Here is an 18401-nt window from a genome sequence, read left to right on the forward strand (position 1 = left end):
TTGATTGTATGCCTTAAGTTTAAGGTACTTAAGGCATACAATCAACGCGATGGACCCGATTTTTTTATCTCATGGATCTTATGCATCCATGAGATCCATGAGATAAAAAATTCCTGAGCCCCCAATAAATATTGTTAACGCCACCAGCACGATCAACGCCAACCCGAAGCGTGGCGAGCGGCGGCGGTACGCGTCCTCCGACCTTTTCATACCCCCACTATCCACGTCAGCGTGGAGTTGATTTTACATGTATTCCGCGTCCGCTCGCCACGCTTCGGGCTCGGTGGCTCGCCACACTATATAAAATCAACTCCACGCCAACGTGGATAGTGGGCGTATGAAAAGGTCAGAGGACGCGTACCGCCGCCGCTCGCCACACTTCGGGTTGGCATCAATAGTGGGGTGGCGTTAACAATGGGGGGGCCATTTCACCCATGAGGGGGGGTTAGCAATTAAAATTGGGGTTTTGGGGCCTTTTTACATTGATTCAAATGTAAAAATCTCGTCGATTGCGTTGATTGCATCATCTCATGCATTTTATGCCGCACAAACACATAAGATGCATGAGATGCTTGAGATATCAGCCCCGCACATACAATCTAGATCATGGGCGCCGTGCTAGGAAAGCAGTACCGAACTTTCTATACATTAATGGGCCCCATACATCAGCAATCACAATTTATGGATTTCCAGATACAGGGATTTTTTGGCCAGATAAATGGATTTTACAATCTATCTGACTTTGCCCACACATTACAGATTTATTTCAGTGATCGGCAGATTTTTGCATCTTCATATCTGGAAATTGCCCAATCGATTGCTGTTCATAATGTACATAGATGAAGAAGACGAATTGGGAATACCCACACATATAAAAAAGATCTGCAGATAATACCAGATTATTAAACATGTTTAAAAACTTGATTAAGCAATCGATTGGCGATTTTGATTGGGATTGCCAAAAGGGGAGCCCACACATCTAAAATTAATTGTGGCAATCATCTCCAGATCTGAAAACTGTCACAATTAATTGCTGATGTATGGGGCCCTTAAGGCCGTATAACCATCAAAGATGGCTTTCTATGACTCCATTTGGATGGTGGTAGAGTCATCATAGCATCACAGACGCAGCAATATGGGTTAGGAGGACGTGTCAGTATGATGATGTCACAGATGAGGTCATGGTCTCACCCTGAGGCTGACTACTCTCCCATATTAGTAAATGTACCCCAGGGAGTTCTATTGAAGTTGGGATGTTGGCCATAGCAACCAATAAGAGTCTACTTATTTTTTTAGCACCTTCTAGAAGATAACAGATAGAGGGGGGGATGCTCTAATATCCGCGCCCCCTTACCGCCGCCCATCGCTGGCTACCGCAAACATAATTATCGCATATGCTGTAACATATGCGATGATTATCACAAAAGACAGCTCTTGCGTTAAGAGCTGTCTTTTGCGTTGACCCGGCGATGAACGACGGGTCCCGGCGGCTCCCCCCCTCCCTCTCTTACCTGGCTGGCCGGCTGCTGCTGCTGCTGCAGGGGGGGCTGGTTCTCCTTCTCCCTGCACCCGGAAGAGGATGTAAAGTGCAGGGAGGAGGAGGTCACAGGTCCGGGCAGCACAGCTCTGTGAGGGGGGCTCGGTGCGGGGCTGCGGGGGTTGCCGGTAGGTCGGTGCAGGGCGGCGGTGGGTTTGCGTTAGAAGCCCGTAGGCTTCTATGGGGCATCACCAGATTTTTCTGGCGATGCCCCCTGCGGTAACCCGGCGGGGGATGCTTGGAGCATCCCAAAATGCGGTAAAAACCCCGATAACGGGGTTTTTACCGCATTTTTAGTTTACAGAATCTCCCCCAGGTTGCTATGGGATACATCCCATCTTCCATAGAACTCCCATCTTTGTAAATTTACCACCCTGTATTTCGTGAATTTCCATTATATTTAGGGAGAGTAGACAACACAACACACCACACCACACCACAACACACCACAACAAAAGAAGCAATGTAAGAAGTTGCCATAAATCAATGAAACATAATAAAAAGGGAAAAATGATTTGGGGAACCGTGCGTGACAAATACCTACGAGGACCAATTGACATCATTCTAAACTGGTTATACAGTATGTTAGGTTCAGGAGGTAACACAATATTTGTAGCAAATGTATTGATTACTGGCACATCCACCTAGCAAAATGATGACAATATATAAATATATATAGATATATGTAAATATAGCATAAATGCACAGAACAAAACAGACCCAGAGAAATCATTTAAATAACTGACAGACCCCAGGCGCCAATTTGTTCTCATTAGTGGACCAGCTCGGTCGCCCAATGTCTGTTATACTCACTGAAAGCATTCATCTTCTCCAGATACATTCTTTAAATACTGCTTCAGAGAGCTGCAAAACTCGCCCACAGACTTCTGGGAAACTTTCATTTCTTGCCGCACCAAGAAAAGGTACTGAGGACAGAAAGGAGAATCACATATATTATACGTAGGAGCTTAGGAAAGGATTTCATGATGGCCAAACAGTACAATGTGTCTTATTACCCTGTGTCTGCTGGGTACCATAATCTTAATGGCCTCATACCCATGGTGCAGGTACATTCTCCTGCTAGAACTGATGTATAGTATGGGGAAGGGTGTGGCGGGGGGGGGGGTCTAGAGAAATGCAAGCTTAAAGATATCAAAGCTGGCTTAAAATGCTGCAGGGGGGTTAGCTGCACCCCGGAAGAAGGCTATAACTCGGGATCACCAGCAGATAGACAGCCACCGGACCTGTCGCCACCATACCCCAGATGCCCCCTCTGTTTGCTGCCACCATGGTAATTTGTGTATCAATTGGCTTATGTATAAATGTATAATACAATCATTTACAACTATACGAGTGAAAGTCTACAAACATTTCTTCGGACAGATGTATCAAGCTTCAAAAAGGTATAAAATGGAGAGTGATAAACCACCAGCCAATCAGCTCCTACCTGCCATGTTACAGGCTGGGTTTGAAAAATGACAGGTAGGAGCTGATTGGCTGGTTGTTTATCACTCTCCACTTTATCACTTGATAAAGTGGAGATGCTTGATGCATCTGGCCCAATATATCAGAAATGGAATTAGTAAGTAAATAAGTTTTATTTATATAGCGCACATTCTCCAACAGGACTCAGTGCGCTATATAAATAAAACTTACTGTAATACACAGGGGGCAGGATTCTCTAAACTAAAAATGCGGTAAAAACCCCGTTATCGGGGTTTTTACTGCATTTTGGGATGCTGTAAGCATCCCCCGCCGAGTTACCGCGGCGGGGGGCATCGCCAGAAAAATATCGCAACCCTCCGCCGCCCCGCGCCGACCCGCATCGCCCCCTCACCTGTGTCTGGGCAGCACAGCGCAGTGCTGCCCGGACCTGTGACCTCCTCCCTGCACTGATCCTCCCGGGTACAGGGAGGAGGAGAGCCCGGCGCAGCAGCAGCAGCAGCGCCGGATGTGGGAGGGAGGGGGGAGCCGCCAGGACCTGCTGGGACCCGGCGACTCTCACCGCAAAGGACAGCTCTTAACGCAAGAGCTGTCCTTTGCCTTAATTATCGCATATGTTACAACATATGCGATAATTAAGTATGCGATGGGCGGCGAAGGGGGGCGGAGATTCTTAGAGAATCTCCCCCAGGGTTATCAGAACTAGCAACAATGGCAGTACAGATATACATCACACATACAGATATGCATTAGACGCATCAGTTCATGGGGCAGCCCAGCTTTTTTTGGGCGTGCCCCTGTGAACGTAGGTGTGTCCATAAAGGAGCCTATTTACTAGGCGTTGGAGAGAGATAAAGTACCAGCCAATCAGCTCCTAAGTCCCATGTTACACACTGCGTATGAATAATGGCAGTTAAGAGCTCATTGGTGGGTACGGATACATCTCCCCCTCAAAGGCCAATGTCCTATTAACTCTAAGGCTGCATTCTACAGAAGAATGGTTCTGTACCCTCCACAAAATGGCTGCTTCCGTTGTGAGAAGACAACTTGTACACTTGAGGATGAAGCAGCCCATAGAGTCAAATATGATATATTTATAACTTTAAAAGGGACAATGCGGAGTGAAGGCGATGATGGTAATCTATACACCACATGAATCACACACTTTTAAGCAGTTTAACATGTGGCACAAATATCTGAAGATCAGTGAGGCAGCGAGCGAGATAGGAAGTTGGTAAAATGTCTGATATAATCCCCCGGCAGCGACAGATAATTGGATGTGCACCGCAGGCAGGATATTTCCTCAGAAATAAATAGTGACACATACTAAACTGCTTGTGACATCTTCATCTCGCTAATGTCAGAGCAGGCCCGACGCACTGGCAGCCCAGCAGCCACATTCTACAAATTACCTCAGAATGATTGCAGCGAAATTCAGGCTGAGGTATAATTACACAAAGGGAATAGGATTAGTGATAAATCAGAGGCGTTCTCCTGTCATATCTCATACTCACCACAGAAGACGTGTCCTCATTGTCAGAGAGTCTCTGGTGCAAATCGAAGGACATTGTCTGAAAGGGAAACACAGGACAGCGCGTCTTACTCATATTGACAATGACAGCGGATCACTAGGGGTATTGCTGCCATTAAAACATTCAGTGCTCGGAGCAAAACATCACCCGACATAAGGATATATATATATATATATATATATATATATATATATATATATATCTATAGCTAGGAGTTGTGAGGCTCTCTGTCACTTGCTGCTGTGCGGTTTATAGATGCTTTTCGCAATACGCGTCTCGCATTCCTGTGAAGCCACACCTCCTTTTGGCAAGGGCACAGCCCTTATCACTTATCAGATCTTACTGCTTTTTAGCGTGCTGGCAGAAAATCTTTCTCTTTTTTTTTTTCTAGGCAAACTAGGCAAATGCTAGGGCATTTAGAATGTATAGGGGCGTGCAGCTCATACAACTGAGCCAGCAACAGCAGGAGTGCCAGTGTGGGGAGCGAAGATAGTAGGGGCAGCAGTTGACAGTAACAAACATGGCCACCTTCCGTGCACTACTGTGTGGTGCAGATTGAATAAGGAGCAATACAGTGTGGAGTTATGTGAATAAGGAGCAATATGGTGTGCAATTCCAACTTGTGAATGGCCTGTACATGTACACTGTCTTATTATTCACTTATTATTATTATTTTCACTTATTTGGTCACTTTTGCTTTTTCCTCTCTTTGTTGCTCTGCTTTGCTTTATACACTAATGTGGGATCAGCTGCACACTTATTTGGTGATGAGTGATGCCTCTGCCAGTTGCTGACATGATATATATATATATATGTATATAGTGACTGTATGCTATACTGTAACAGCCCAAATGCATCATACTATAGTGGTATATTGGGGCGTATGTAATAGGGTCCAGGTTTGACGGAGGTGCAGAATGCCAGTCAATCGTGGACATTGTTATTTTAAAGTGGCAATCATTTACAAGGCAAAACCAGGTAGGCTAAGGTCGGCGTTGGGATGGTTGACAGTCAAAAGGTCGCTGTTATGTAGGGTACACACCAGGACGACCCGCTCACGATGCACATCGTGAGCGGGTCGTCAGTGTCTCGTCCGACCCGCTCACGGTGACGCGGGGGGGGTTTTGCACGACCCGCTCACGATGTGCACCGTGAGCGGGTCCGATCCGATGGCGACCCGCACCCGGCTGTATGGTCGTCATTGAGATCCTACCTGCAGCAGGTAGGATCTCAATAACGACCGACCGACCCGCGGGACCGCGCATCGGATCGGTATCGGTCCACACCAGGTCAGAAAAGGGCCCTATCAGCACACAATCTACATCCAATTGATCGGAATTGGATCTAGATTGTGGGGATCGGGCCCTAGTCGTCCTGGTGTGTACCCAGCATTAGAGATCCTCAAAGGATCAGTTAAAATAGCCAGCGCCGCTCACAGCGACTGTTTTTTTTTTTAGGGTACAATATTTAACTAAACCTCAAATTAACTGTCTCCGCTGTATTTGTGTTCATTTCTACTGAGTCAGTGACACTGCCATTTGTAGCGGCTATTTTGAGGATTCTGACAGCAACATTGGCAAGCAAAGGGTTAAACATGCAGCCATGCTATTGCTGGGGCACTGACTGGCAGAACTAACAAAGGGCATAGGCCTGTGTGTGGATGATCTGTCCTCGCTTCTAATCTGACAGATTATAAAGCAGTGCGGCTCGTACTGATCTATTAACACATATGGTATCTCTCTGGAACACACAGCGGGGAAAGAACGAGGAGACCCAGGCATTGATATTCTTATTAGTTCCTAAATAAATAACATTATGATCTATTAAATGGCTGGATTATGGTTCTGTATGCTGACCTACAATAATACACTCTCCCACTCTGCAGTGCTGTGCGCCATGTAATCCTTCTGTACTGGAATGACACAAGAACCTACAGCAGTGTCCATCCCTTTGTTTAACTCAGTGGTCCTGGATTAGGTCTTTGGGGGCCCCAGGGCAAATAATTTATGGGGCCCCCTACCATTAACATGATCAAGCATGATCAGCCCCACAAGTGGGTTCAACAAACTGTAGTGCCCGTTTGCATTATGCCGGCAAGAAAGCCCAGGTCACATATGCCCACAGTGACCCACGCTGGTGGGTGTCCCTGAGCGACAGACCCATTTGTCATGTTGTAACTACAGTTCTGTTCCTCAGTTTCTTCCTCAATTTAAGGCAAGCATGGCCAAACTGTGGCCCTCCAGCTGTTGTGAAACTACACATCCCAGCATGCCTTGCCATAGTTTAAGCACTTCTTACTAGCAAAACTGTGGCAAGGCATGATGGGACTTGTAGTTTCACAACAGCTGATAAGGATTCAGAATAAGACGGAAAGGTAACAGAGCAGAGAAGCAGCTGTACAGTACCAGATAGGAATAGATTAATACCGTGTTCTCAATGCGAGTGAGAACTACACGTCTTTTACCCGGCATTAAAATGCCGGGGACTGCTGGGACGGACCCCCGTTCTGACTGCAAGGCAAATTCCCGGGTGAAGAAGTTCTACCCAGTCATTTGCCTTTTAACACAAGTTTTTATGCAGTGAGAACGGGTCAACCCGTGTCTGCATACCCGGATCTCAAACACAGGTAAAAGAAGGGTTTTACCTGTGTATGAGATCCGGGTATGCGACCCGTTCACACTGCAAAAAAACCTGTGTTAAAAGGCAAATTTCCGGGTCGACATGATAGATCCGGGAATTTGCCTGCAGTGAGAACGGGGTATTAGGCACTAATATAATTCCATATAATGAGGATAATGGTCCGAGGGGCACGTCTATGGTGCACACAATACAAATTGGGACAGAGGTTTCCCATAGATGAGTGTGGAATTTATGAATAAAATGGATATATTGCCATATAATCAAATTATTGTACTATCAATATGAGGGGACCGTGTATAGCGCCACTAACCTAATGATGTTTCTCTGACACCCAAATGCCAGCATTCGGTGCCAGCCTGCAATCAGAGAGAAGGCACTGGTGCGCTGGAGGGCGGAACAGAGCTTTATTTCAATTCACAAAGGTGGTTAAGAGTTAACTCCCCTGAATGAGCATCTGGAGAGCGCAGCCGAGCACACTGACAGTGATCCGATGCGGGCAGCTTAATGGATGAATATAAAGTGGCAGTTTCAGGGCTGTTCTACCCGCATGTGACCATGGAGAACAATTTATTTGTCTAGCAACTGATATGAACCACAGACTATTATTAACATTAGAACAGGTAGGGAAAGTCATTATAATACAGACGCTTCCCATCTTGTCTCACATGGAATAAAAACACTTTTCATGGACGCTTTTTGCTGCACTAGCGGAGGAATTGTCACCCGTGATCCAGACATGTTACCCTAGTGTACGAGACAGTTATGTCACCGCTACAGTGTCATGTCACATAAGGGTTGTGACGCAAAGGCTGTGACCCCACGACCTGAGTCAGTCTGCAGGGCCCAGCCAAGTCAAGGCAGTGACCCCCTTACATTCACAGCACAATGAATCACCTTGTTTTCCAGTCTCCCGATCAGCTCAGCCAGTCGGTTAATCTGAGCCTCTAGACCTTCTTCCTTCACATCAGAGCAACCTGTGCGCACACAGAAACACAATATACACTCAGTAAGAGATATGGAGACCACTGACAGTAGTGGCGGCAGAGTATATTCAGCTCCCATGGCATATAAAGTTCAACAGGATTATAAATACTGGTATCAGAAGGAATAATGCACTTTGGGCCTTATTTTGGTTCATTCTTTCTGACAAAATCCTTCTTAGATGGACAAAACCATGTGAACTGCAGGGGGGCGGATGTAACATGTGCAGAGAGAATTAGATTTGGGTGAGTAATTTTGTTTCTGTGCAGGGAAAATACTGACTGCTTTATTTTTACACTGCAATATAGATCTCACTTTGAAGTAAAACCCCACCCAAATCTAATTCTCTCTGCACAAGTAACACCTGCCCCACCTGCAGTGCACATGGTTTTGCCCATCTAAGAAGGATTTTGTCAGAAAGAATGAACCAAAATAAGGGCCTTTATTACACAGATTCATCACAAATATGACAGCCATATAAATAAATAAACATGGCTTTATTACCATGTTTATTTAAATAACAATACACCCGTACATCACAGACCTATCTATCATGGGAGCATGGTGTGCAGCATATGTGGACCCAACCCATGTTCTTAGTTTGTTGACCCCCTCCCCCCTTTCCTTATAGTGATTCTCTCACCAAGTGCCCAGGAGCCCCTTATAACTCAGAGCAGTGTTTTCCAACCACTAGTGTACCTTGAGCTGTTCTCGTGTACCCCAAGAGCTAGAGATGTCCGCACCAGTTTACAGAGCCACCACCAGTAAAACTGTTATTTACTGGTAGTGGCAGATTTTACCTATGGGCTGCAGCCCCCCCAGGTAAAATCCGCCACTGTCTCTGCCTAAAGTGAAGCCAGATACAGTCTGTGAGACTGCTCTGGCTTCACTGTGACTGGCAGTGACTTCCTATTGGAAGTCTGACCTGCCAGTCACTCAAGGCAGTCCCACTGGGAGGTGTTCCCTCCCTCCGGGATGCCTCTCTCTGCGCAAATGCGCGGCAGCCCCCAAAACAAGTACTACGGACTGCGCATGCTGCTGCAAAGGCTTGGGCCAGCGCATGTGTAGTATGTATGAAGTTACTGCACATGCGCTGGCCCCAGGGCCGGATTTGTGCCTAGGCCCGTGAGGCACCGGCCTCAGGGCGGCACCAATTAAGGGCGGCAGGCAGGCTGACATTCTGTTAAATAGCAGCATGGCACAGCGGGTGGGCAGCGGCGAGTGACGAGCGCCGCAGACATGAATTATCATGTGTAGGCGGCAGCGCCACTTGTCACCCGCCACTGCCCACCCGCTGTGCCATGCAAATTACATAACCGCTTAGTGGCTGGGTCCGACGGTCCCCCTTGCGCGTCCGGAAATGGCTCAGACTCACTTCTGCCGGCGCCCGCCCACTGGCTACTCTGCACACACACACAGTCTATTGGCTGCTGTGTATCCAGCAGCTGAGCGGTGCGCAGATTCTTCCTGCGCTCAGTCAGTCACAGTGTGAGAGAGACTGATGGAGACACTGTGCTAATCACTGTACTAATAAGTGCCTCCCTCCCTCCGGATCCTCCGTACAGTGAGCAGTCCAGAGTGCTTAAAAAAATATTGAGGTGGGCTAAATAGGGGGGGGGGGACAGGACACGACGACAAAAATGTTGTGCCTAGGGGCAGCCTGACCCCTAAATTTGCCCCTGGCTGGCCCCGTGCAGTGGACTGCGGCGGTGGACAGCAGCGGAGGGGGGCCTGCATTGCAGCAGCCCCCTCCTCCATAATGGTAAGAGCCGCCACTGTTTACTGGTCCCTTGTTTTCATGTGAGGGCCAATGTATTTAATTTTTGTTAGCTGTGGGGACCAGTGTGATTGATTTTTTTCATATGAGGGCGAATGTTTTTTATTTTCCCATTGGGAGTCTGATCGTGTGCCTTGGTGTGCCGTATCATGTTTGGTGTGCCGTGATTTGAACAAGGTTGAAAAACACTAACTGTCGGTATAGCTCAGCTAAACCATACCCTTTAAATAGAAAGTTACCTTGATCTTTTTTGGTAGGTGTCCAAGCATGACTGGTTCCAACCAGGACCGCTGCAGTCATAAAAAAAACCTTCTATTTTAGTAGTAAATTTATAAGTGTGCCCATTAGATATAAGCTTGTGTACAATGCCAGAGGCTTCAGTATGCAAATTAGGGGCCATAGCTTTCCGTGCTATTTGTGACAAACACACCTGATGACAGTAGCAGATGACAATGTATGGTATGTACATTGTAGGCAATGTTAGATACACTCCCTCACAGTGGGCCTTATTCTAGTTCACTCTTTCTGACAAAATCCTTCTTAGATGGACAAAACCATGTGCACTGCAGGGGGGCAGATGTAAAATGTGCAGAGAGAATTAGATTTGGGTGAGTTATTTTGTTTCTGTGCAGGGTAAATACTGTCTGCTTTATTTTTACACTGCAATATAGATCTCACTTTCGAGTAAAACCCCACCCAAAGCTAATTCTCTCTGCACATGTTACATCTGCCCCACCTGCAGTGCACATGGTTTTGTCCATCTAAGAAGGATTTTGTCAGAAAGAGTGAACTAGAATAAGGCCCAGTGTATCTAACAAACCATAACGAGAGAGACAGGAGGTAGAACTATTTGGTTGAATAATGAGCGCTAATGTATGACAATAAATATAAATAAAATATGTATATTAGGCACAAATTTGACATTGTAAAAAAATTAAAGAAATATTTAGAACATATTATCCATCATCGAAACATTTGTAAAAAAGAAAATGTTTAAGCTTTTTTTGAGAATAAATGTGGGCGTTCAGTGGGTGAATTAATAACAGTATAGCGGTTAGCATGAGACCCTATTCTTACCCTATGTTTAACTTGATGTTACCAGAGGTCCTCAGTTCGATATACAGCATGTATGGGTTCCAAAGCGGTCACAGTCCAGCTAGTTGTGGGCCCTCTGGCGGCTGATGATGACATCAGAAGCTGCTAAAGTGGTGGTCTCTGGCTGTTTCCAATGGTGTGATGCTTCCTGCCCGCTGCCCAGCGACTGTGCTCCAATGCGCTTAGTAGCCATTGGCTACTTTATCAGGGATGTTATCATTGGTGCCCAGTATCTTGATTTACAGATCCTCTTTGAAATAAACTTTATTGTTAAAAATGGATGTTGGAGACAGGAAGTCTCCTAAAAAAAGGTGAGAGGGTTTTTTTGAGGTTTCAAATAATGTTGTTAATTGTACCTAAAAGAAAACTATTTTGGCAGGATGTAACACAGTCTAACATCCTGAGGGGTGCAGGATGGCGGCCAAACTCAGACCTTTTTTAGAACAGCAATCCCTTACAAGGCAAAACCATGGCTTGTTCATGATTGCCTCTTTAATAAAATGTCTGCATTACATCCCACCAATGAAGTGTGAAAGTGTGTGTCAATAAAAATAATTTAGTCTTTTACAAATGTTTTTATTATAGATTATTATGCTCTAAATACGTTTATCGCAATGTAAAATTTGTGCCTAACATATATATATATATATATATATATATATATATATTTGTAGTGTTCTTTCTAGGAACCGGCCAGGGCAGGGCGGTGCTGTGCGAGGGCAGCATAAAGGGGGTGGACCGGGCCTTGGCGGCGATGTCACCGTTGTGGGCCCGCCAACATCAACAAAGGAGGCGGGCCTGGCCCCACTGAACTCACTGCAGGGGAAGCGACGGGCATTCCTGTGCGCACCGGCAGGGACACGCAGTAAGCTGTTCTAGCAGGGCACTGCGACAGGGACAGGGGTGCTGTTTGCTCTTTAAAAATTGGGCAGGGCGCGACGCCCTGCTAAAACAGCCTAGCGGGAACACTATATATGTCTAGCGTCTTGTGTATCTCTGAAACACTGCCATCTGTTGGGAGTGAGTGAAAATACATTTTCTCTCTCTCACACATGCACAAACACAGGCAATCACAAGGTAGCAGACTAGCTTTCTAAGCATTGGCTTTTCGTGGGCTTACTAGTTTTATTTATATTAATGTTTACACATTACCGATCGTTATTCAACCAGTTATCAGCATTAATATAAACTGAGCAGCTAACACATACTGTACATAGGGTCCGGATTCAGATCTGACGGCTGGGAATTCATAGGTACGTGTCCAGCCAGCTGTAACTGTATGAAGCGTCTTATCAAGATTTTTCACTAAATTGTATATATAATAGCTTTATAGCCGTGATTCACTATAATTACCAAATTTGCACTTTGCTTAATACGAATGAATACGAAGGCATACGGCTGTTTTAGCCGTATGCAAATTTGTATTCCAGAGGGGAATTTACAAAGCAATCAACTATGAATGCTTTGTAATCCCTGATGTCGTATTCATTCGTATTAGTGGCCGTATATACGGCCGCTAATACGAATTCGTATACGCAGTGTGCACGGATCAGTCAGATCTGTGCAGGCTGCAGTGTGTAAAAAAACCTGAAAAAGAAATAAATAAAAATGGTGTACCCCTGGGCTGTGGGTACTGGGCTGATTAAAGTGTAAAAAATAGAAAAACCATTGAGTTTTGGTGTGAAACTATGGGGGTTATTTTGGTTCACTCTTTCTGACAAAATCCTTCTTAGATGGACAAAACCAATTGCACTGCGGGTGAGGAAGATGTAAAATGTGCAGAGAGAATTAGATTTGGGTGAGTTATTTTGTTTCTGTGAAGGGAAAATACTGACTGCTTTATTTTTACACTGCAACATAGAGCTCACTTTGAAGTAAAACCCACCCAAATCTAATTCTCTCTGCACAAGTTACATCTGCCCCACCTGCAGTGCACATGGTTTTGTCCATCTAAAAAGGATTTTGTCAGAAAGAGTGAACTAGAATAAGGGCCTATGAGTCCCAGCAGTGCGGACATCAGATATCACCTCCACCTTTGCCAGAGGATCCATTGGTTCCCAACTTTGCACAAACCACCCACTTTGGGGCACCTCTTCTCAGGACTGCAGCTGATCCCCCACTCAACTCTGAGGCCACCTCCTGAAAGGCCCGGCATTACCGTTGGTTGAGGACTTCTGCATAAATTGGTTCCCAAATCCCTTCATGTAAAAAGGGTGGATTACAACTAAATCTTGGCATCCACGGTTTCACACACAAAAATACCCGTGAGGCTCCACTTATCCTGGCATTATGGAAATTGATGGTGACTATTGATCTGAATGTCCTATCACTTGAATACCTGTTTTTTTTATGTTTTATTAATAATATTGCCATTAAATTTGCTTTTTATCTCCATACACCTGACCACTCCAAATAATTTTAGAATATTTATAGTTTTGTTATTGTAATTCAATACTTTAGCGCAATGTACATCCCTTCCTGTCTTTCTATATATTGTAATGAGTCCCAGCAAGCCTGAAACGCATACTGGGATTTGGAGAACCACAAGTCCCAAAGTCATGATGTTTGTTTACATCCTGTGGCTCCTCCTCCCGAATGCCGCTATTGGCCGGCTTGCTGCCTAGCAGCTCCTGATTGGCCTCTAGGAGGCCAATAGTGGCATTTGCAGTGAGAAGCGCTAAATGATTTCTTCGGACCCCGGACCCGGAGCCCAGGACACTGGACCAATGGATGGGGACCTAGCTACAGGCTCAAGATAGGTAAGTATCAGTATGTATGGGCTCTGTGTGTATTAAACCTTTATTTTACTACTGTCAGTGTGCTTTTATTGAACTATTGGTTTTGCTGTGGAACTAAGAGTCTCAGCAAGCCCATTAATGGGCCACATGCTGGGACTTGTGGTTCTCCAAGTCCCAGTATGCCTTTCAGGCTTGCTGGGACTCATAGTTCCACAGCAAAACCCAATGGTTTTTCTACATTTTTTTTTTATACTTTAATCAGCCCGGTACCCACAGCCCACACCGTTTTATTTATTTATTTATTTTTTACACTGACTGATCCGTGCAGGCTAAATCCAAATACGCCAGAGATTTGAAGTCTATTTTCCTGGCGTATTTGGCTGGCAAATATCGGCCGTTTACCGATAATTAGCTGCCATATTTTAATACGGCCGCTTAGTAAATTAGGAGTCACTATTCTTTTGAATGGTGATTCCTATTCGTATTCTATAAATGGTGTATCCATTCGTATTTGTAAATACAAATACGAATGTGCCATCAATACAAATAGGCGTATTTTCGGGATAGTAAATCCCGAAAATCAGAATGTGTAAAAAATAGGTGTATTTCTGTATACGAATACACCTATTTTTTACGAATTTGTTTTAGTAAATTTCCCCCCACCATTCAAAAGAATGGTGGTTTCTGATTTACTAAGCAGCCGTACTGCTAATACGGCTGCTAAGTGGTGTGAAACAGGCATGCAAATACGACAGGAAAATAGAACACCATTTTCCTGTTCTATTTGCTTTTAGCCTGCACGGATCAGTCAGATCCGTGCAGGCTGCGGTGTAAAAAAATAGAAAAATTAAATAAATAAAAAAAAAAAACGGCGTGGGGTCCCCCCCACAGAAGTAACCAGCACCAGGCTGACGGAGCCTGGAGCCGGTAATTAAAAATCAGGGAACCCGACAAATAGGGGTTCCCCGATTTTTAACAACCAGCCCCAGGCTCCAGGTCCGGGGCTGGTTCCCAAAATACGGGGGACAAAATGACTAGGGGTCCCCCGTATTTCAAGATCCAGTCCCAGGCACAACCAGCCAGCAGGGTAATGCCACAGCCGGGGGGAGACTTTTTATACAAGTCCCCCCGGCCAAAGCATTCATCCCTGTGACCGGTCAGCCTGGCCAGGGGCCCTGGGGGAGTGGGGACCCCCCCAATGAAGGGGTCCCCCCCCTCCAGGACTTACCTGACCAGGCTGAAGCCTGGTACTGTCCCCGATGCCCCTGGGCGGTGGGCATCGGGCTGATTCAAGTGTAAAAATAAGGATAAACTATTGTTTTTTACTGTGGCACTACAAGTCCCAGCAAGCCTTCCCAGCAAGCTGGGACTTGGAGAACCACAAGTCCCAGCCTGCTGGGCATTAAAGGGCCCGCTGGCACTTGTAGTTCCACAGTTAAAAAAATAGTGCACAAAACACACTGACACACTTTTAAAATAAAACTTTAATACATACATAACACACACATACTAATACTTACCTATCTTCTTTCCGTAGGTATCCCAGGTCCTGTGTGGTCTTCTGGTCCATGTCGACGTCTTCTGGATCCATGTCGACCGTCGCTGTCGACGTCCGGATCCGACGAAATCCATTTGGGAAGCTGTGGAAGGAAACCATACTCACCTGTCCCAGCGCGACGTAGTCCAGGTAAGTGTCTTGGCAAAAAAACAAAACGAACACCCGAATCCAGCCGGACAGCAGGGAGCCGCACAGTGTTTACATCGTGCGGCTCCGCCTCCCGAATGCCGCTATTGGCCGCCTTGCGGCATAGCGGCCAATCAGGAGCCGCTAGGCCGCAAGGCGGCCAATAGCGGCATTCGGGAGGCGGAGCCGCACGATGTACACAAACACCGTGCGGCTCCCTGCTGTCCGGCTGGATTCGGGTGTTCGTTTTGTTTTTTTGCCAAGACACTTACCTGGACTACGTCGCCCTGGGACAGGTGAGTATGGTTTCCTTCCACAGCTTCCCAAATGGATTTCGTCGGATCCGGACGGCGACAGCGACGGTCGACATGGATCCAGAAGACGTCGACATGGACCAGAAGACGACACAGGACCTGGGATACCTACGGAAAGAAGATAGGTAAGTATTAGTATGTGTGTGTTATGTATGTATTAAAGTTTTATTTTAAAAGTGTGTCAGTGTGTTTTGTGCACTATTTTTTTAACTGTGGAACTACAAGTGCCAGCGGGCCCTTTAATGCCCAGCAGGCTGGGACTTGTGGTTCTCCAAGTCCCAGCTTGCTGGGGAGGCTTGCTGGCACTTGTAGTGCCACAGTAAAAAACAATAGTTTATCCTTATTTTTACACTTGAATCAGCCCGATGCCCACCGCCCAGGGGCATCGGGGACAGTACCAGGCTTCAGCCTGGTCAGGTAAGTCCTGGAGGGGGGGGGGCCCTTCATTGGGGGGGTCCCCACTCCCCCAGGGCCCCTGGCCAGGCTGACCGGTCACAGGGATGAATGCTTTGGCCGGGGGGACTTGTATAAAAAGTCTCCCCCCGGCTGTGGCATTACCCTGCTGGCTGGTTTTGCCTGGGACTGGTTCTTGAAATACGGGGGACCCCTAGTCATTTTGTCCCCCGTATTTTGGGAACCAGCCCCAGACCTGGAGCTGGTTGTTAAAAATCGGGGAACCCCTATTTGTCGGGCTCCCTGATTTTTAATTACCGGCCCCGGCTCCTTCAGCCTGGTGCTGGTTTCGGCTGTGGGGGGGACCCCACGCCGTTTTTTTTTTTTTATTTATTTTTGTTTTTTGTTTTTTTTTTACACCTTGCAGCCTGCACGGATCTGACTGATCCGTGCAGACTGCTAGAAATAATTCGTATTAGCGGCCGTATATACGGCCGCTAATACGAATCATTACACCATCGGAGGGTTACAAAGCAGTCGTATCTGACTGCTTTGTAACTGATCCTCCAGAACAAGACTTTGCATACGACTTAAACAGTCGTATGCAGTCGTAGGGAAAATACCAATACGAAAAACTAGGTTTTTCATATTGGTAAATTTCCCCCTTAATAGGATGAGAGATTCAGAAAGTGAGAGATTTGGGAAGAAATCTCCAGTTTTTTTAAAGCGGCAATCATTTACACTGCAAAAACCAGTTTGATTTTGCAGTGTAAATGATTGCAACTTTAAAAAAACTGGAGATTTCTTCCCAAATCTCTCACTTTCTGAATCTCTCATCCTATTAAATCTCACCCTATGGGGGAGATTCTCTAAGCTAGAAATGCGGTAAAAACTCAGTTATCGGGTTTTTACCGCATTTTGGGATGCTGTAAGCATCCCGCGCCGGGTTACTGCGGCAGTGGAGAAATCTGGTGATGCTCCATAGAAGCCAATGGGCTTCTACCGCATCTCTCCGCCGCCCTGCCCCGCACGGACCCCCGCCGCCCCGCATCGCCCCCCTCACCTGTGTCCGGGCAGCACAGCTCTGTGCTGCCCGGACCTGTGACCTCCTCCCTGCACTGATCCTCTTCTGGGTGCAGGGAGGAGGAGAGCCTGGCGCAGCAGCAGCAGTGCCGGGTGTGGGAGGGAGGGGGGAGCCACCGGGACCTGCTGGGACCCGGCGACTCTCACCGCAAAGGACAGCTCTTAATGCAAGAGCTGTCCTTTGCTATAATTATCGCCTATGTTAGAACATAGGCGATAATTATAATTGCGAAGGGGGGCGGAGATTCTTAGAGAATCTCCCCCTATATGTCTAAATTATAACTTTTAATAATTATGCATTCAAAAAAAGATAGTTATAGCATGAAAGAAAGAGTACGACAATTCATCTAAAGGGGTAGTGAAATTAAACACGAAACTCTGCAAATAGGCATACGTTTCAGTCCAGATAAACCCCTGGGGAGCATTTGAAGAGCATGTGTTTCTAGGTGAAAGAACAATCAAGGCATACACCCAATGATAGCTGGCGGACTTCAGGTCTCCTGTACTGTTACTGAGCTGCGATTTGCATCTTCCTGCTGCACAGAAGCGATGTTATCGGTGCCTTATGCCCACAGTAAGGATAAGCGGAATTTCCCACACGTGATACAGTTCTGATATTCCCTCACACGACCGATATGGGAATCCATTGATCCAGATATCAAAACGCCCACTTCGATATTTCAGTGCAAAGCAAATCATTTATTGAGTTACACACTTCATATGCATACGGTATAGCGCACTTCAGTGCGGAACTGCTCCTTAAAAAATGTCAGCCATAGATGTAATTGTCCAATTATGCAGATGAATCACAGGAGCATACGTTACATCATACATCATTTCAGTGCATCATTATCATTATGGCCCTTATTCTAATTCGGACGGTACGGCCCGCGTGCGGCCGTACCGCCGATGTTTTTACTCTGCACATGCGCAGAGGTGAATCTGCGCATGTGCAGCCCCCTTCGCCGCAGACGTATTTCGTCCGCCGCAAAGGGGGCGTATAGGGGCGTGAGAGGCATCATGCCCTCATTTCCCTATGTGTACGCCCCGCGTTTCATGGGCGTTCCCATGCAAACGCGGGGCGTATGCATGGTAATGAGGCCATGACGCAACTCATGGGGGCGGAAAGCTGACGTCGCCGGATGTCAGCTTTCAGCCCCCATACAAGCTACCACACGGACGAT

The 18401-nt window shown here is 46.4% G+C and overlaps 1 protein-coding gene across 2 annotated transcripts in view; it reads right to left on the reverse strand.

The window, feature by feature from the left end:
• NECAB2 (N-terminal EF-hand calcium binding protein 2) overlaps positions 1-18401 on the reverse strand; it is a 127625-nt gene that overhangs the window by 18420 nt on the left and 90804 nt on the right. Inside the window, exons 8-11 of one of the 2 annotated variants that reach the window (XM_083163963.1) lie at positions 10150-10200; positions 8047-8126; positions 4495-4551; positions 2351-2463 (exon numbers count right to left, since the gene is read on the reverse strand). In XM_083163963.1, the coding sequence (XP_083020089.1) occupies positions 2351-2463; positions 4495-4551; positions 8047-8126; positions 10150-10200 (301 nt within the window). The remainder of the gene's footprint in view (positions 1-2350; positions 2464-4494; positions 4552-8046; positions 8127-10149; positions 10201-18401) is intronic. The other variant, XM_083163964.1, reaches the window with a different exon arrangement.

The sequence above is a fragment of the Crinia signifera genome, chromosome 11 (assembly GCF_055691185.1).
Source record: "Crinia signifera chromosome 11, ASM5569118v1, whole genome shotgun sequence".
NCBI classification, from domain to species: Eukaryota; Metazoa; Chordata; class Amphibia; order Anura; family Myobatrachidae; genus Crinia; species Crinia signifera.